This window comes from Colius striatus, chromosome 9, assembly GCF_028858725.1.
Source record: "Colius striatus isolate bColStr4 chromosome 9, bColStr4.1.hap1, whole genome shotgun sequence".
Classification (NCBI taxonomy): domain Eukaryota; kingdom Metazoa; phylum Chordata; class Aves; order Coliiformes; family Coliidae; genus Colius; species Colius striatus.
The window spans coordinates 13197334-13217494 of record NC_084767.1 but is presented as its reverse complement, the minus strand read 5'-3'; the positions used below and the strand labels follow the sequence as shown (position 1 = coordinate 13217494).

Sequence of the window (20161 nt, the reverse complement as noted above, 5' to 3'; positions counted from 1 at the left end):
CGCTCAAAGCTTGAACAGCAGTGCAAGTTCAGAATTAAAAAGCATCTTTAAATAGATAAGGCCATGACTGGGCTTAGTCCAACTGTTCTCATCCAGTAGTCTAATGAAAACACTTGGTTTAAGGAGCAGGATATTCCCTGTAGGAGACTGCGCTGTGTTCTAATGCCGAGTGTTGGTTTTCTTTAGAAATACAATAAACATGTTAAAATAATGTTATAGCTTTGTATGAAGTGGTTAGTTTTCTTTTCAATATCTTCAGGTTTTGTAGAATTTCCCAAATGCAGCAGGAACTGTAAAGCTGAGGTTACAATGGTCCTTGGAGCTGAGAGCCAGGCTGAGTAGGCTTCTAGCTCTGTCATTCATCATTATTCTGGCAAAGCAGCACCAGAGTATTCCTGCCTGTAAAACTGTCTCTCCCTGAAATTAAGAGGGATGTATATTGTTATGAGGCAGGCAAAAAGCTGAGGCTTCCCTTGTACTCTGGGCAGGTTCCTGCACTGTTCCTTTGCACCTGTGTTTACTGTCAGCAGCCTCTTACAGTGGCTCACGCTGTGCGGCAGCAGTGCCTGGAGCTCTTCCCAGCCTGCCAGGGAGAGGATTGAGTGCTCACCCTGGGACAGATGCCTGCCACCCAGAGCTTCAGACCTAAAGGCTGGAGTTGGTTGCAGTTGCAAGTAATTGAAAATAGGGGTTCTTAATGGAAAACCCTAACCATGACCATCACTGGTTACTCCACCTTTAATGACTTGTATGTCATAATGAAAAGTGATGTGTGCTGAACAAACATCTCCATAACCTCATTCATTTAGAGGCGAATCTTTCAGTACCTAGTATTATGTCTTAAATGGAAGTAAACAGTATATTTTGGTGCAAACAGACTGAGTTATGGAATTACTTACACTGTATGAACATCACTTTGGGTGTGTATGTGTGACCCAGAGGAGCTGACAGATGGTGAGGCTGACGGCATTGCTGACCAGCCTGGCCACAGCCTGAAGACCAGGGCATAAGGGACTGTTGTATAAACACTGAACAAATGGGCGCTGTATCAAGAAATTTATAATTTGGAAGGGGTGAGAGGTCCCTTCAGAAGGAAACAAGTGATAAGTTTCAGAGAGAGTATATAAACCACTTTCGCTGCTTTAGGGAAACGAAAATCCTGATATGGAGCTGACAGAGGCAGGAGAATAAAAACAAGGGGGAATATTTTAGAGTGAGGTTTCTCTTTCAGTTCCCTTGTACTCTATTTTTATTCCTTGTATTGCACTTGAGAACTGTCAATCACAGGGAGGCTGGAGCACGTAGGTATGGCTGATTTGCAAGCACTTCACTCTGTTAGAGAGTTGCCCTTGTTGGCAGCCTGGGTTTGGCTGGTTTCCTCGAGGGCCCCGCTCCTCTGTAGCTTTGTTTTCTAATTTTCTTTGGTTTGTTTTGAGTTTTTAACTTCATCTGTGGATATTGGAAAAATTGCTAAGTATCCAGGACTGGGCAAATCCTGCTCTGTTTTTACCAGTCCTTCCCTTTGAAACGGGTGGCCGACTGAGATGTAGTGCACTTATTCGTTCTGACCCAGATACTTTCAGTGTTTTTTAACAGCAGTGAAAAAGTTTATGTGTGGAGACATGACTGTTACTAAGTTATGAGGACAAGCTGAGAGTGTTGTCCAGCCTGGAGAAGAGAAGGCCCTGGGGAGACCTTACAGCAGCCTTCCAGTCCCTAAAAGACAAGAAAGCTGGGGAGGGACTTTTCACAAGGGTGACAGGACAAGGGTAATAGCTCCAAGCTGAAAGAAGAGAGATTTATATTAGATGTAAAGAAGTTCTTCCCTGTGAGGGTGATGAAGTCCTGGCACATATTACCCAGAGAGGTTGTGGCTGCCCCATCCCTAGAAGTGTTCAAGGGCAGGATGGATGGGTCTTGGAGGAGCCTAATCTAGTGGGAGGTGTCTCAGCCCATGGCAAAGGAGTTGGAAGGAGATGATCTTTAAGGCTCCTTCCAACCCAAACCATTCTGTGGTTCTGTGATTTGTAATTGCCAGCATGGAGCTGAACAGTTTTCTGAATCACTGTTTCATGTTTGATAGTGTAGGTGTAGAGTTTGACAGATCTGTTAGTGTATGCTGTGACACTTCACTGAGAGAAGGTGGACGCAAGTAAACTCACTTATCTGGAAGAGGATGTGGTTTGCTTGTCTTCTGTGGACCATTAATACTTAAAAACTATCCCAGTACAACGTACAAACTCTGGGAGCTTGGGACCTCCTATGGTGGACGCTGGCAGAGAGGTCTGTGGACGCAGCTCTTTGTTGCTGATCTGCACTAAGGAGTTGAGGTAGCTCGTGTTGTCTGCTCAGCTTGGTGTCATAGAACAGAAAGGTGCTCCTCAGCTCTGTGATGTGGTGACACTGATGTGGGAGCAGCTCTCAGCTGTTGGTGTACCTCCAGGCAGTGAGTGGTTCATGTGTTTAAAGGACTTGTTCACAAACTCGCACAGGGAAGAACGAAGCACTCAGAACCTCTCATGCTTTTTTCATGAGCTTAAAAAGCCATAAATAAAACAGCCATGTTTAACTAAACCCAGGCAGCAGAATGACTCTGCCCCATTTCTCCAGCTTGGTGAGAAGAAAAAAATCAAGTCTGGTGTTTTACTTAGGGTAATTGGAAGAATGCAATCCAGATTTAATTTAAACTCAGGTTTATTACAAGTGCCCTGCAGCGCCTCTAACCTAATGAGAAGAACAAGCTGCTTCTTTTTCCAAGTGCTGCCGTAAACCACATTATTTCCTTGGGTAAAAGCCTTGGCCAGGTTCTCATAACATGTGTATCCTAATCTAGAAGCTGAAACAGTGATGAGTTTTTTGAGTCCTCCTTATGTTGTAAAGCCACAGATTTAAGTATTTAACTGTGGATGTGGATTTATAGGTGCAACTTTCAAAACACTGTCCTTTGCAGCTTACACAGCAGCACCTGCATGCTTCAGGCTCAGGGCTCGATGGTCTTGTGGCAGGGAATTAAAATGAGTGACTTGGAGCTTGTACTGGTGAAGACCTTCTGAAGGCTGCTGCTGGCGGTCAGGTACGTTTGATCTGCTTCTGAGCCAGCCTGTGGATGGACACAGGTTCCAGCCCACTATTTCATGGCAAATGAAATCCAGATGGTTGTGTCTGCACTCAGCTGCCTGCACAAGGCTCGTCAGTGCTAACTTCAGCCATCCAGTTTTAATTTGCTGCCGCATGTCTGCTAGAGCATTGCAGGAGGGTAGGAGGGAGAATATTTTCTCTGATGACTGCTGTTGACATTTGCAGAGTAGAAGTGAAGTCAGCCACTTGTTTGTTCAGAGGTTTTGGTGCCTGTGGCAGTTCTCAGGCAGCCAGATCACTCAGCGCCTGCAGCGCAGCAGGCACTTTCCCAGATGTAGTGTGAGCAAAATCGATTGAGCTGTGTTGGTGTTTAATGTTGTTTCTTAGACCAGGGTCATCGGTAAAACCAAAGTGATCAATCTTGCTGTACTGTTTGGGGAAACAAATGAGAAGGAATTCTTTTCTTCTTTGCTGTCCCCACAGAAAAAAAGGAAATAATTAAGGAAACGTTCATGTGCACACACAGGCTCACGGAAGCTGTGACGTGGGAAAAGACTGATGGCTTTGTTTACTGAGGGTGTCTTGCAGCTTTGATTGTTCTTTTTTTATATTTTTTTTTTCTTTTTGCTAATGGCAGCTACTGCAGAAGCAAGGCAAAATCTTGAGTCTTCACCCCAAAATCTCCAGGGTGTGTACAAAGGCTAATATGGTTGCTGCTGGTCCTGAAAAGTGTTTCCTCTCTGGCTGGATCCAGGCTCTGCATCTAACAACAGTATAAATCTCTTACCTATAAGAGTGCCCATGGGCTTGATTTTCACAAGACTGAGCAAAACCTGCATTTGATGTCAGCACGCAAGTGTATGCCGAGACCTGAAAACATTACCACTGTGTGAGGGGCACCCAGTGGAAAGGAGGGGACTGAGGGGATGAGAGAGTACTAGTGAGCTGTGTTGTAAAGAACGGGAGCAGACACAGAACAAAGGTAACACCAGTAATCAGCACAAGCAGAGGCTGGGAAGAAGCAAGGAGGGATCTGAGGAAATTGCAACATAAAAGACAGAGCAGAAGTTGCTGTAGAAGAGAGGAGGTGAAGCGGGACAAGGGAGGCAAGTGGGAGGAAGGAGTGATTGCTAAGTGCAGTAACGAAGAGAGTTTTAATTGGAAACCTGTTATAATTAACCGCAGTTCTGCTCCCATGCACTTCAGGAATGCACATGGCAGGTAGTTTTCCTTTTGGCTATTGCGTGGCTGGTGCAGAGCGTGCTGCCAGATCCGCATTTGTGTTTACATGGCCCTGAGCAAACACGGTAATGGTGTCATTTGTCATGGGAGGTGGCACTACAAACTGGCTGCAGCGTGTTCTGTAGCAGACGGGGAATGCTCCCTGATTCTGCCCTGTCTAAAGATGCTTGTTTTAACTGCTCAAGCATGAGCTCTTGTCACCTGGCAGGAAGACATTGACCCTAGTTGGTGCTGGACGGAGACCTTGACCTCATTGGTATGACCAGTGGAGGCTCCTTCTAAATCCCCTGGGGGACTTTCTAAGTAAGGAAGGGGCGAATCTGCGACTTGTACATTCTTTGTGTCTGGAAGGCTGAAAATCAGCCATTGAGGGTTCCTAAAATTCATTTGAACTTAATTGTCCTTTACTTCTTTGTGGCATGCCAGTGCCATGTGCTAGAGAGCTACTTTGGATGCTGCTGCTCCTTCAGAGGCTCTTTTGAGCAAGTCAGGCAGCTTTCTGCAGGCTGTCGAGCAGAAGTGCTGTCACTGACATGTTATGGATTCAGCTTTCAAACATCTTTGGCAATTAAAAAAAAGCAAGTGGAAACGAGTGGCTGGAATTTCAGTTAAACACGACCTCTCCTCAACAGAAAAGCTCTCTGAATGCAGAAAGCATGGCAACTGGGAAGTTGGGGAGGGTGTGTGTTAAAGTAAGGTCTGTGAGAGTCAGTAAGGTCTCCCTGAAGCCTTCTCTTCTGCATCCTGAACAACCGCAACTCTCTCAGCCTTTCTCTGTAGAAACCTTTTTAAGTGTGCAGGTGTGTTTAGCTTGTGAGCACTAACCTGGTAATGAATGGCTTTTACCCACTGAAAGAGGCTTCCTTGACTATATGCCATCAACAGATTTAGACCTCTGTGAAGAGAACATGATGACAGACTCCTCTTCCTAGCTGTGTACAAGAACTGCTTTCAGATCCTTCAAGGACACTGTGTGATAGAGGGATATCTATGTGCATCCATTTTCTTCCTCCCAAATCATGAGTGAGATCAGTGAGTGTGCCTTTGAGGCCAGGCTGGTGTTTTGAGCTGTCATGGCAGTTTCTTCTGCCTCTGTCCAGGGTGTGTGCACTGGGGGTGAATACTCTGCAGAGGTGGCTGTAGTTGACTTTGGCATGCAGCTGGGGGACAACAAATGTGAGAAATATCCAACAGTTGTCTGTCTCTTCTTTTTTACTTGCAGGTTTATTCTTCAGTCTAAAGGAGTGATTCATAATCAGCTCTTAGAAAAACAGAGAATAGCTGAAGAGAAAATTAAGGAGTTAGAGGTAAGTTTGTGGCAGATATTGATGATGAAAGTAGAAGGCTGAAGGTCAACAAGATGCTGTTTGCTGCACCCTTCGATTTTTATCTGGTACTTTTAATTCTGAAGGATTGTAACTAGGTGAGACACAGTTCCTGCAACAAGTAACCTACGAGTAATTTGTGTCACTTGGTTTCTTTGCTAGATCCACAACCCCAGTAGGGGCTAATTGTTTGCTCTGTAGCCTGATATGAAATCTGGGGGTGGGGAATTCAAATGAGGTTAGTAGGAGCAAGGCTTAAAACTAGCATAAGGATGTTTGTGTGGTTATTTGCAGCAGATAGGTGACGTGAAACTTTGCCAGTGCTGTGGATATGAAGAGTTTACAGTGGCTCAGGACAATTGCAAAAATTCGTGGAAGAGAAATCCATTGAGAATTACCAAATATGTAGAAATGACATCCTGCTCAGGAAGTCCCTGAGCTAAAAATGTCTGGAGGCTGGGAAAGTATGAGGAAGTACCGTATATGCCTGCCCTGTTCTACGCTCAGCCCTAGGCATCTACTTGTGGCTGCAGTTGAAGACCAGATCCAGGGGAAGGTGGGACTTTGTTTTGAGGATGTGGTCAGAGCACTTCTGTGTTTTGTGTTTATCTGGTTGGACTATTCAGGGCAGAGAAGAATATCTAGGAAATATAAAGTAGCATCTGCACGAGTTCCAGTGTTCACACAAGTTATCTAGTGAATCTTAACTATGTACATGTACAGCTTACAGTTCTTGAGAGAAGATGTTAAAAATGTACTTTTCCAAGGCTGCTGGTGAATTTTCTTAATGTCCCTAAAATATACTTAATAAAAACCTCCATTCCTTGGTTTTTGGGGAACAGCAGAGAAAGCAAGGTCTGAGTTGTGTCAAGCTCATCTGTTAGCAGTTTGGAGAAAGTGAGTGTGGAGACCAGCTGAGGGGGACACACAGGAATAGGAAGTCAGTGCTCAAACTTCCTCAGACTTGTGCAGTTCTGTCTCCATTGTCTCCTACACACACTAAAGTACAAGTAGTGTTTGAATTTTTGTAAAATTCCCACTTAAAACTTGGCTTGCCTGGGGAGGTGCAGGGCAAACACATTGCCATATATTCTATTGCCTGGAGTGTTTTCTGTGCCAGATACTAAGAGGTTTTGTGTTTCTGGCCATGAGAACCTTTTCTACACAGGGAAAACATGGATAGGCTAGATACTTAAGACACTGTTTATGTAGAGAAGGCACATTTGTTTTCATGGTTATGTGATAAGTGATCATGTCCTCGCTACTCTTGAGCCATTCCAGATGCCAGTGGCTTTGCGCAGACAGCCCTGTGTCTAGGGTTGGAGAACTTCAGAGCAGCAGCTCTGGGTGTGTGAGGGACTGGAGTGTGGTTGACAGCCTGTTTGCAGACTGCCCTCTGGGTCCAGGTCCATTGGGCAGTGGTCAGCGTTTGCCTATTGTGCCCTTCAGCTTTACATCTCAGTTTCTTCCTGTTCCTGGTGGGGAATGGTGTTACCTCCTGAACTTTCTGATTGCTGAATTCAGCAGAATGGATGGAATTCCCCCCAAATGACAACCTTTGCCATTCTAACACAAAGCCTCAGAGCTGGCTGCTGCACAGACGTATTTTTCTGCTTCATAGAAGCCTGTTTGTACCTTGTTGCTTTGGGTCTCTGTTTCTGGCCACTGCACTGAAGTTCCCAGCAATAGTGACCGTCTCAAAAGGTGGTGGGAGTGGAAAAGTGGTTTCCACAGGAGTTGTTTTTTTCTTTTTAAACACAGATTGCCTAAACTTTCAACAGTTTAAGTGAACATGGGAGTTCATCTTTTAACTGCTCTACTTCCAGCTGGCTGGCAGGTTTGTGAGGAGGACTTTCCTTAGACTTGGCATTCTCCATGGAAGAGGACAAGCTCTGTGAGGGAAATACCTGAGTCCAAGTCAGAAAGCACTTATCACACGAGTAGGAGATTTTACTGTCCTGAAAACAAGTTCTGACGGAAGCAGGAAAGAATGTGAATCTTTGTGACCTTGTGCTTCCACTCCATCCTTGTAAAGTAATTATCAAACCAAGATAGGTTAAAACCTCGCTCTATCCGTCCTTAAAGGGAGGATTTTACAGCTAAGGTTTATATTTGCCATTAACTACCTTATTTCTTAAATTTCTCACTTTGCATAGATGAATTAAGCTGGTTAGAGTAGTCCTCCAGTATCCCTACAGTGTGGCTGATCTGGTCAGTCATGGAGCGTGAGCTTGAGACTATTGCAGTGCTCTTACCAAGGCATTGCGAAATATGGACTTTTCATAGAAGTCTGAGTTTGAGAAATGCTCTTGCTCCTAGTTTAGTGCTGTTTGCAGAGGAGCACAGCACAGAGTGCTGTGTTTGCTGCTGAGCTCTGCTGTAAATCCGTCCAGCTGCGTGGCAAGGGGAGCTCCCGAGTGCTAACTATTGGTGAGAATGTGGGCTATAACCTGCTGCAGAGATATGAGCTGTGTTTCCTGACATTCACAGCTGTCAGAGTAAACTTTGAAAACAGAGAGGTGTTTTGCATCTGGTTTGAAAGCTTCTTTTCTCCCTGCTCTGATAGTCTCAACTGCCATGCAGATTGCAGTTGCTGCCTTTCCTTCTCTTGGGTTCCTCTGCTGTTGTTGTGGGGCATTGCTTTTTTCAATGCAGCATCAAAAAATTGATGTGATACTGCTAACTTAGTCCTCACTGTTGCTCATTGCATGGCAAAGCAGCAAAGACAGCCAGCCTGGTCTTTGTACAGGGCTGTGAAAATAAAACTTGGCTGTGTGTCCTTTGTGAGAGGAACTGTGCTCTGAAAGCACCAGAGGATGTGTATGAGGGGGCAGATGCAGAACTTGGCAGGTGCTCTGCAGAAAAAGAGAGGTAGCTTTACCCTTCCTGTTACAGCCAAGGGAGTGTATGTACTTAAATATGTGGCCTCCTGAACTTCAAACATGTGTATCGTCCTTAGGAATCCAAATAGAGTGCCCAGGCTCGCTGGCAGAATTCACATGCCAGCTTAGAGGCCGTGTAAGCCCATGAGGCAGCGATGGCCAGGCTCAGTCCCAGGCTGGCACGGGCCCCGGCCTGCTTCCAGCAGCAATTGGATTTTTCCAGTCCTGATACTATCAAATTCTTGTTGTGCTTCACAGTACGAGGGGTATGTGTTAAATCTATTTTGAAAGCATTCTAAAGAGATGAGCACAGACTCTTTTTAGCTCAGCAATGTTTGTGCAGTATTAGGAGAAAAACCAAGTAATGTTTTTCTTCCCTTGTTTTTAAGGAAACATGATATGTGAGGGGTGGAACAATGCTTTGTTTCAGGAAATGTTATCCGTTTCCATTGTAGGGCTAGATGGATTCTGTTTTTAAATGTGGCATTTTAAAAAGAACAAACTCTGTGATGTTACAAAGACATGGAAAATTGATTCTTCAGTAGGGGTGGAGAAAGTGATTATCGCTGTGTGTTTTCTCTGATAATATCTGATAGTCCCCTTCTCTCCTGCTATATTCAGCATGTTTAGTTGTCAGGCGTTGTCAGACTAAATTGCTAAAAATAACAAATAAGGGGGAGGCTCTGCTGGGCAGCTCAGTCTACTGTGTGCCACTGAATTTAGCTCCTTCGTGAAAAGGGCAAAAGCAACCTGCAGCTTTCTGATTGAATTGGATTTCAGTTTTAAACTCTGACCACAACGTTGCTGTCTGCTTGTTTCCCAGGCAATTATTTGACGTGTGTATGGGAGACCAACAGTTTACTGCTGTGGAGATAAAGGATTGGTCGTTTTCTTCTCTGTCTGCCTGGGGTAGAAAATACAATCAGGAAAGCCATGCCTAAGTGCTTGATTCTAATGCAGAAATTCTTAGAGTGATCCCTAAAATGCTCATCTGCCTATCCCACACAGAAAACTTCTTTGCTCTCATTCCTGGTAGAGAAACTATCACTCTGCTCTCAGACACCACTGTGTTCCATGTTTACAGGCTTAGATGGTGTTGCAGGGCTCCTTCCTAGTAAAGATAAAAAGGGACTGTATTGCGGTGCCTTATGTCCAGTGTCAGGGGTAACAACAGTCATCTTCCCAGGTGCTGCTTGGATGCATGCTTACTGGTGCTGCAGCTTCCATTTCTCTCATCTTCCTTCTCCAGGAGCTTTGAAATGGTTTTGCTGCAGCCCTGAGGCGTGATGGTGGTGCCCCATGAGTCGACCAAGGGTGTCTCTGCTGGTTGCCACAGAGTGTTTTCATACCCTGTGGGACCAAAGACCGAAGCAGGGGAGGTGTGGCTCAGGAGGAGTGTTGGGGCCTGGAGTCCAGGCTGTGTGAGCAGGGATGGCTCGGTGGGCTCAGGAGACTGCCCAGGGCCAGGGATGGCTCACAGGGAATGCTGCCTGGCCTGTGCCAGGCCCAGCTCCCATAGCAGCTCCCACATAGCCCTTTGGGCTTCCTGCTGGAACCCCAGCATGGAGGCCAACTCAGAGGGTGGCTTTAATGATGTGAAAACATGTCTCCTGATGTTCTTTGCAGGCCACTCAGTGACATCAGAAGGTAGCAGTTGTTAGACTGTTCCCAAGATAGACCAATTTCTTCCTGGGATTTACAGCATAGAAGCTCTCACCCCATGGCTGGCTCTGAACAGGCCAGTGCCCAGGAATGCGTGGTGGGCTTTTTAAATAAACAGGGTAAAATAAGGAATGCTCTTGTGCTTTGGAGAGGGGAAGCCTCAAGAGTAGCCCTGTGTGCTTCATTCAGTCTAGGGCACACTTTACTGCTGTTCTCTCATTCCCCTGCTGGCACACACACACGTCCTGAGGACGCGATTCCAACGTGCGCTGTAGCTGAAGCTGCCCCTTGCTTTGGAGTGTGTGCACGCAGGTCAGTCCCTGGCTTCGATTCAGCCTTGTTGGCTTTGTGGCCTGGGCTGTTCTGAGGAAGGCTAATGTGCTCGTGTTGCTGTTGTTGTGCAGAAGCTGAGCCAGAACCGTCTGTAAAACCTAGGGGCCTGACTGCGATTGTGACTTGCAAACTTACAGAGAACTCCTTTGGCACTGATCACTTGCAGTTTGGGGTGTTGCTGGGGAGTAGATGGATTTTTGGTTTCCTAATTTACTTGTCCTGGAAGGTGGTATGTTGTGGGGCTGGTTTTGGGTTGGGTTTTTCTTTCCCATTATTTTTTTCCCCTTCTTCCCCTCAGCTCTGCAGTATCTGACAGTTGGGATTTCAGAGTGGTGATACCTCCTCTTGCCCCTGAATCACACTTTGGAGTTACATTAACTCTATCTGGCTGTCTGTGAGTCAGGAGTCCGGATGTTCTTTGCAGTCAAGGAAAAGGCAATAAAAGCTTCCAGAGGGTCAGTTGCTCCTAGAGGCAAACTTCTCCCTGTGTTTGCTCTAGAGGGAGGGTGGATGCCTGACGAGGGGACGAATGGAGTGTGAAAGTGAACTTAACGTGTAGGATTGACATTTGGACTTGCATGGCCATTTTAGGAGGAAGCTGTGGGAGCTCCACAAATGGTGGAGATGTGTGTCTGTGAGCTGCAGAGCCTCATCAGGCCCCTGTGAGGACCAGGCCCTGCGACAGCCTTCACCTTGTGTGGCTCTGCGTGTCAGACGCAGCTGCAGGCATCTGGGCAGGCCCTTCTGGGCACAGGCGTGTGGACTTGGTGGCATTCCTGGGAAATGTGTTTCATCTTGACTCTGTTGGTTTATGTCATTCAGGCCTGAGCATGTGCCTTCACTGAGGGCTCGCTCCTGCTTTCCAGGCTGCAAAGCTGAAGGCGTAGCTTGCTTTCTGAGGACATGGGTGGTCCAGCTGCCTGCCTAAGCTTGCCATCAGCTGGGGAGCATCCACAGGCACTCCCGGAGCAGAGCAGAGCACAGCTGGCATGGACAGAGCTGTCAGCACCCATCTGCCCTCCATGGAGCAGCTTATTTGGCATAAAGGAGTTGCTAAAGCTCATTTTTCTTCCCTATACATCTGGTTGTCTTACAGGAAGAGGAATCTGAATTCTCATTCCTGATTTTTTAAATGAGAAATACTCTGAGCAATGACAAAAATAGGCTCTCAGATGGTGGGAAGGTTGAGACTAATGGGCACAGAGCTAATGACTGTCCGGAGAAAATCATTCTTTGTGGAGAAGCCCTCAGACATTGGACTGGGGCCATACAAGTTTAAGGTAACTCCCGGAGGAACTGGCTGTATATGCGTACCCAAGTTCATGCTGCCTGAATTCTTTCTGTCCCCTAAACTGACTCTGTGCACGGTAACACGAAGCAGCTTTAAGAGTGAACAAATACTCTTCAGTAATCACCAGAGAGGAGGTGTGTTTTTTTTAAAGACTGACTGTGATCTCTGTGTCAGATTTATTAGATAAAGATCAAATATGAATATGTTCTGGCTTTGAAAATTGCATAAGAAGCTCGTCCTGTGTTAAACAGTGCACAAATCACTGATTGCAAAACATCACATTGTCATCTTAGAGGTGCAGAAAGAAGAACTCCTCACATTCAGGAGGGGATTCCCAGTTCTCCGAAAGGCTCTTCCACTGCTTTAGAGCTGAGGTGGCTTATAATAACCTTAACATCTGACTCAGGCTTTGTGAAGAGTGGCTGTGGGTGATGCTGGTTTTGGTGGAACGGTGTGTTTCTGTCATCCCACGTGTATGGGGATGTGTTTGCAAGGCTGGATCTGTCATTTGGAGCCATCAGTCACCGCAACAAGTTTTCGAATTCCCAAGTTTTTGCAAGCAGCTGCTTAATTAGTAATTCTTTGTTAGCCTTCCCTGCGCTGCAGACTGCAAAGTAAGCACACAAACTAGCTGAGAGGGCAAAGGCCTCATGAAGGGAGAACTGGAATTTGATGACTCTTTATTTTCACTGTTCCTACCTTTATTTTTAGATGGATAACCATAGCTTTTAAAAGCAGGAGAATAATTAACAAGGGTGTTGATTGCTTCCTTCTAAAGCCTTTAGAAGCTAGTTAGAGATGCTTTCAAAGTAAATGTGTCCCAGAACTCATTTTAGGATTTGGGGAGGAGGGGTTTGCTCTGATTTGAAAAAAAAAAGAAGGGGAGAGGGAAATAAAAAGTCCCCCAAATTCTTTTCAGGGAAACTGCCAGTGTGCTCACATTCCTTTGTAATTCAGAGGAAAGTGAAATATGTTACGTGTTAAAATATAAAATCACTTCTGCTGGCTGGATCCGTCCAGGAGCCTACACTTAGTCATCTCGGTCTGAAAACGTTGCTTGTTTCCTCTGATTAGCATTAAGCTGCTTTTGTGATTACACTGAAGTCATTTTAACACAAAGTTGGTAGATAAGTCTGTCTTTGTCGTTTTAAGACCGGGTCTGATTCATTGTCAAAGCTCTCCTTTGTGCTTATGGCTGCAGAAGGATCCAAAGCAACGAGCTGAGCTGGAAGCGGGTCCCTCTCCAAATTCCTCTTTGCATGAGTAATAGTTAGTCACAAAACCAGGGACACTGTCCTTGCCTTAGTCACCAGGCCCAAGCAGTTTCTCCTGGCTGTCCTTTATGCTGAGCAGCTCTGGGGAGGGGGATTATCTGTGCCCGATAAACCTCAGTCCTGCCCCCATCTCCTCGATCTTGCCTGGGGAGAACAGGAAACGACTATTTGGCAAGCGTGCTCTGGCGTGTAGGAGACCTGCCCCGGTGCTGAATCAGCCTGGGGAAGGCACACCTTGCTGCCCAGGTATGTGGGGAGCCCGTCACCACTTCCTGCTGCCCCGTGCCTGCACTCGGCCTCTGCACCTGCCCGGCAGAGACCGACTGCTTTCCGCTTGCGAGGCAGCCAGGAGCATGGGTGTCTGGTTAGGGGAGAAGCTGGTTAGTGGGGAGTTTACATCACCTTTTCTTTGAGTCTTTGAAGCTTATGGAAGTAATTTTTCTTTTGAAATAGCGTTGCTTGGCCAGGGCTACAGGAGGTGAAAGGTGTGGTATGGTCTGGCAGGAGTCATGTTGCTGGGAGGTATTCTGATGAGCCGTGCTGGCTCTGCAGCACCACAGAAACCAAAGGGAACTTACCACATTTTGCAAGAGGCGGTTTGATGAAGGATGCTTCCACCAAAGCAAGGTGTGGGGATTTTCTGAATCTGGATGAGTTTCCCTGCCTCAGGTTCTCGTGTTTGACCGGACTCTTCTGTCCTAAGCCTGGTTAGGGTGCAGTGTCTGACCTGATGCACTGTACCTCTGAAAACGTCTCTCAATAGGCAATTTTGTCAAGCAGGGGTATCCCTAAAGGAATCCTCTGGGTTCATAATAAATTTCTGCTGCCACCTACTGAAGGCTTGCTTTTGTAGAAGTTAACATTGGGCCAGGGTGCAGGAGTTCACTGCAATACTCAGTCATTTCCCAGCCATCTCCACCTCCTCTGAAAATGCTGTCCCGTGGCAGAGAACAGGTACGTGCAACGTGCTCCCGGCGGGCTGCGGCATGGGCAGAAAAGCTGCTCTGCATGGCTGCATCTGCTCTGCCCTTTGCCTCTTGAAGGTGGGTTGTCCTGCCCTTTCCATTGCCTCTTCTGAAGGTGACCTCCCTTAGTACCAAGTGTGGAAAGCAGCTGCTACCTCTCCAGATTTAACTTTTATGGGTAAGTTCCTCAGGGCTTCTGGGTGCTACGGTGGATGAAGCCCTGCTGGGTGTGCTGCTGGTAGGATTGATACCACAATGAAAGTGGATTGCACCTGCAGTTCTTTAGGCAGGTGCTAAAGATTCTCCTGAGCCAGCAAGTGCACTCGCATGCTTGATGTCTTGTGTCCTCTGCTCTAATCCAGATGGTTTTGAAGCAACTGAGGGTCTCCGTTATCTTGTGGAAAGAATGGCTAAGGGAAAACCCAGGGATCTGAATCATCACTTCTCTTAGGTAAACGGCATCATCGTGCTTCTGTCAGCAGCCGTCATCAGGAACCAGCTGGGCTCCCTTCCTATTGCGCTTCACTCTTGAGCAAATGCTGGGCAACTTCCTGAGAGCAATAACTCTTCTTGGAGAGTCCTGAAGTCTATCTAAATATTTGGTGGTTGCTGTAGCTGGTAATTCCCAGTGTGTCTGTGTGCCACAGTTGCTGTGGGTGAGGACCGGTGCTGGGTGGGCCTGTCAGGCGCAGGCCAGCTCCAGAGCCACTCACCACCTCAGCATCTCCCCAGGCAGCAGCTGCAGGGACACCCCCTCCCTGTGCCTGGGCTCCAGTGAAATCACATGGGACAGGCACATACTCTGCCAGGACTTGGGCTGACACAAACTTTGCCTTGCCTGTGGCACTGTGTGGGGGCTTTGGGCGCTCCAGCCACCACAGCAGCAGTTGTGGCCCCGACAGTGAGGGTAGCACTGCCACTGCCCTCTCAGGACAGACCCCTCCCCACTCAAGCCTGTGCTCTCAGCTCTGTCGGCGTCTGCTGATCACTCTCCCAAAGAGCATGCACACAGCATCCTCGAGGAAGGCCAAAACTGACCTGGGTTTAACTTGGGGAGCTACATAAAGCCTGGGCTAGCGGGTTTTTTGAGCCAGTGTCACAAGATGAGCTGTACTAGGGCCCCTGTTTGAGGCACTGCATTGTGCCTGAAGACTCTGCAGCGTTCCTCGATGGAAGCCTGCTCAATGTGAGAGTGGGCTGCCAGCATCTGGTGGCTGGTAGCCAAGTGTGCTGCGAGGCATGGGGAGGGTGGTGTTCTCGGGGAAGGAACCTGCCAGCTCGTTTCATCCTCACAAGTTGGATGTAAAACAACCTTGTAGAAAATCAGTTAGAAAAAAAGGAGTTTGAAATGAGAAGGCATGTTCCCAGAGCAGATCCATGAGGTTTCCATGGAAACCCTTCTGTTTGGGTCAGAGCGTGTTTGCGTTTGCAGGTCAGGGGTTGGAGCTTTTTTCTTGCGGGGGTGAAGAGAGAGAAGTGGAATTTGAAGAGGAAAAGGAGCACATGTTGAATGAGAACCCGCTACTTGAAACAGGAAATTCACCTGTGAGCAGGAGGCGGAATGCAGCGCGAGGACAGGGCGGCTGCTGCGGGTCCCTGCGGGAGCACAAGGGAGCTGCTGGGCATGGGCCCAGCCAGCCCCCTGTGAGGGCAGAGGCAGCTGAATCACACTGCTGGGGGAAAGCTGCTGCTTTCATCATGAAAAGCCTAGCCGAGAGGAGCTGATTAATAGATTTTTCTTGCTGTGGAATCTGTGGATGCTGGCTCTTTAATCCACCAGGAATGGAGGGCTGGGTGCGTCACGGTGCTGCTGCAGCGGAGCGCCGGCCTCGCACAGCGTGATGCAGCGGAACGCGGGCAACCGCTGCCATGTCCAAAGGCCACAGGCCACCTCTGCTAACCACGGCTCCTCTGCTGTGGGCTGTGAGCTGTATTTGCATTAAATCCAGTGTTTCCACAGCTGCTGCCAAGAGCAAATAGCCTGGAGCCGGTCAGGAGTGGGTGCTGGCTGCGAGCGGAGCAAAGCGTGAGGGAGAGTGTGTGTGGGGTCACGGAGGGCAAGCGGGGCCAGAGCTGGCAGTGTTGGGGCACAGGGGAGTGGGCACCGTGCCGGGGGCAGGGCTGTGCGTGGTGAGGGCCTGGGCATCCTGCTGCATGCACAGGGACCAGTGGGGCTGATGGAGGCTGTGCCATCGATGGTGCCCTCACTGCCAGCCCACCGCCCTCGCTGCCAGCCCACTGCCACCCTGCTGCCCTCACTGCCAGCCCACTGCCCCTGCCATCCCTCCCTGCCGTGCAGGGTGCTGGGAGATGGAGCCGCAGGAGTGGCCAATCCTATTTCTAGCTGTGTCTCTGATCATGGGGACACTGGTACTTTCACTCTCCAGAGCGGTACTGAAAGCCCACACACGTTACCCTCACCCCACGCACCTGGTCTTGGAAGGCTGCAGGAAGACTTGGGAGCTGCAAAGGCTCCCAGAGCTGGGAGGGAGAGGGAGGGCCAGACTCGGTGGCATCATCCATGGGCAGGAGCAGGCGAGCCCCAGAGTCTGGCTCTGGGGCTAGGAGGCCCTCAGAGGCCCAGCTGGTGGGGTTGGCTCTGCCACTCAGAGTTCTTGGCCATCTTGTCTCGCCCTCTGTCTTGGTGCCAGGCAGCCGTTAGCATGACAGACCTAGAGAAAGCAGATTTAGGTGAGAACATTTCCTTTTGGGCTTGTTTTCAGACAGATCATCAGGGCTGTGGCTTGTCTTGCTCCCAAGTGCTGCAGCCCTTCCTGGCTGGGGAGGGTGACTCTTGTTGGCAGTGGGATTAGCTTGAAGGAACTGCACAACAACAGGCTGGGAGGCAGTGGCTGCACTGGCTTCTGGGGCTCAGCTTCTGCAGTTTTGCAGCCTCTCAGCTGGTGAGCACATACCCAGACCTCACTCACCTGTGGCAGTTGCCCTGCAATGGCCTCACAGTCTCAGTGCAGGGCCCTTCCTGTGTGGGAAAGAGGGGGGCAGGGGGGGATCAAGGACTATCACCCCAAATAAGGGATTGGATGAGGACTGGTGGGTGGTCTGTGCTGGGAGCAAGTGAGGGTGCAAGAGTTTGACCTGTGCTGGAGCAGGGCAGCTGAAACATGCTAGGCGTCTGGAAACCTGCAGCTGCACATGCTGCTGCCTTCCCACATGTCTTCAGCCACTGGCAAGGCAGCCCCCGGCTCCCCTTCCCTGCTGCTGGGAGAGAGGTGGGACCTGAGCCTCGAGTTATTCCTCCCTGGGTGGGAACAGGGTCGCGATGGGGATGAGCTAAAGCCTGGCAGCCATGGGCTGGCCCAAGACAGGGATCAGAGGACAGCCAGAGAGTGAGGGCCGCATGTCAACATGAAGTACAAATGAAAGCAGTTCAGGGGGACTTGGAAGTGGGTTTGGGAGGCTGCTGACGTCCTCCTGCCCCGGGGAGCAGACACCACGCGCCTGGCCGGGCCTCCAGTGCTGTGCGGCAGCCAGTTTCCTGTCTAGACCCCGGTAATTGCCCGGACGGGGGCTTGCAGCAGGCTCCTGCTCTTCCCCTTTCCCCAGGGCTCACTGAAGCAGAAACCAGGCCACAGCTCTTGGGGAAGGAAGGCCTGGTCTCTGCCCTGTGCCTCAGAACCTGTGGTGCCATCTGCTCCTCCCACTCTCCCCACGCCAGCCCCGCGGCGCTCAGGAGACCGAGTCTGCCTGGGCCCTGCTTCCCGGAGCAAGAAAGGGAAGGGTCAGGATCAGCCCCGCTCCTTTTGCCCCACAGAGTGATGAGGGAAGTGCAAATTCCCTGAGAACTCATGGGTTGGGCCCGCGGGTGCTGTTGAAGGACAGAGCCGAGCCAGCTGAGCAGCTCCAGACTCCCCAGGACCAGGGGCCCCAACGCTCCCCATTGCAGCTTCCAGGCCCTGAAGTGGCTCCTGGCTGCTTGGTGGGCACACGGAGGAGGGAAGAGGACAGAAAGTCAAAACTGTTTCATAGTGAATTTCACAGTATTAAAATCAAAGGAAGTTTTAGCAGTAAATGAAGGCATGGAAGGCAGCTGTGGGAGCAGGGTACTGTGGGGAGGGGGCTGGTGTGGGCTTCAGCTGTGGCCTGTGCCATGGGCCCTGCTGTGCTCCAAGCCCCAAGACACTGCTCCTCCCAGCCCCTGAGCCCCCAGCACGGCTGTGCCGAGGGCCCTGCTGCCCCCTGCCAGTGGCCACGTGGGCTCTGCCCGTGGCTGTGGAGGCAGCTCGTGGAGCTCCAGGCCCAGAGCTGGGGAATGTAATAATAACCCTACCCCTGCTCATCATTCCCTGGTGTGGGTCAGAGCTCCCCAGCCCTGGCAGGGGCTCAACCTGCGGGGGCTGCGGGGCAGCGTGGGCTCCTGCCGGCAGCACCCGCCTGACACTGTTGTGTCTGTTGTTTGGAAACCCGAAGAAAATAGTCAAAAGAGCCAAGTGCCGATTTTTCCATTCACCTAGGAGCACCCAGACTAGCAGGAAAAAACGCTGCACACTGAATTCCTGTCCTGGGATGCAGAGCTTGGGGCTGCCTTGCCGCCAAGCCTGGCCTAATTAGAGATGATTAAGGAAGCACACGTATGTGGTGATGATGCCAGGGAATGTCTGAGAGAAAGGAGGGTCTGGGCTTAGAAAACTGGCCCAGCTGGGAAAGAGAGCTGAGTGTGGAAGGATTTTGTCTGTGTAAGGTGGCCTCAGCACATGAATTCCTCTCTAGGCTCTGACTGTTAAAAGAGCTGACTGCCTTTTCCTTCCTTGCTGCAGCAGCCCCGGCAGCTCCAGGGAGAGGGTTTCAGAGAGAACAAAATTCAAAGTCTGTGTAAGCGTTGTCCAGGCTAAATATTAACGCTTCCAGGATGCTTCTGGAGAGCAGTGGCTGCTGTCCCGGCCTCCGGGGGAGCCGCGTGTCCCCGCGGGCTGACAGCCCCCCGCCCCCAGCCTCCTCCCCGCTGCCTGGGCCGGGGGTCATTCACCCTCCTCTGGGTTTTCTGCCTTGCAGCAGAAGAAGTCGTACCTGGAACGGAGCGTGAAGGAAGCCGAAGACAACATCCGGGAGATGCTGATGGCTCGACGGGCGCAATAGCTGTGTGAATCCCGCCCGGGAGGGGTCTGGGGGGGGGTGGGTCAACCCTCGCCGCGCCCCCCCTCCGCCCTCTGGGTCAATAAAAGTTTGCTGGGAAACCCAGGCTCGTTCCTGCGCCTCGGCGTCTCGCAGCGGCTGCAGCCCCGCAGGGGTTGGGGTTCCCGCTCGGCTTCACCCGGCAGCCGAGGCCCCCTCCGCCCCCGGCTCTGCACAACGAGCCCCTCGAGCAGCCGCCGCCGCCCGCCCCGTGCGGGCGCGGGGCCGGGCCGGAGCTCGCCCGTGTTGGGCCACTGCCCCCGTGTGCCGGCTTCCCGCAGCGCACCCTGCACCCAGCCGCCTCGGGACGTGTCCTGCGCGCAGCTCCTGGGCCTCGGCGCTGGGCACACGGCAACGAGCAACAGGTGATCATCGGGCAGTGCACAGCCATCTCCCTACCGCATTGGTTCTGCTCCTGGGGCCGTGGGCAGCTGGGGAGGATCATCCCCAGGGAGATCAGCAGCAGGTTTCTCTGGTTTTCTGCAGATAAAAGCTTTTTATCCCTCTTCTGGCAAGGAGCAGCTTGGAATAGCTTCAGCTGCAAATCCTCAGCACTAAATTAATCCACAGCCTTGTTTCTTCTTACTCATGAATTTACTGCCCACAGGCCTGTGCCACAGCACGGGGGATGTTGGATCACTGCTCAAAGGCCCGGAGTGGGCTCAGCCCCAGGAGCTGTGAGAGCTTCCCCTGGCTCCTGCCTGTCCTGGGAGCCGCTGGGGAGGGCCCTGCTCTGAGACCTGCACCCACAGCCCCCAGGGAGCAGAGGGATGAAAATCCGAGTAAGCAGCCCACACATGGGACGAGAGGGGGGTGAGTGGTGTCACCCAGCTCTTCCCCTCTGGTTCACTGTGCTCTCACACTGTGGCTGCAGAAATCCCCCAATGCAGGTAACCCCTGGACCCAGCCCAGGCCCTGGGCAGGGGCCAAGGCACCACCTCCTGCAGCAAAGTCTGTTGTTGCTGGGGAGTCAGGGCTG

At 50.2% G+C, this 20161-nt stretch overlaps 1 protein-coding gene across 1 annotated transcript in view; it reads left to right on the top strand.

Moving 5' to 3' along the window:
* Nucleotides 1-19244, top strand: part of PFDN1 (prefoldin subunit 1) — a 28467-nt gene extending 9223 nt beyond the window's left edge. Inside the window, exons 3-4 of the mRNA XM_062002520.1 lie at nucleotides 5543-5627; nucleotides 19063-19244. Of these exons, the coding sequence (XP_061858504.1) occupies nucleotides 5543-5627; nucleotides 19063-19146 (169 nt within the window). The 3' untranslated portion in view covers nucleotides 19147-19244. The remainder of the gene's footprint in view (nucleotides 1-5542; nucleotides 5628-19062) is intronic.
* The last annotated feature ends 917 nt before the right edge of the window (nucleotides 19245-20161 follow it).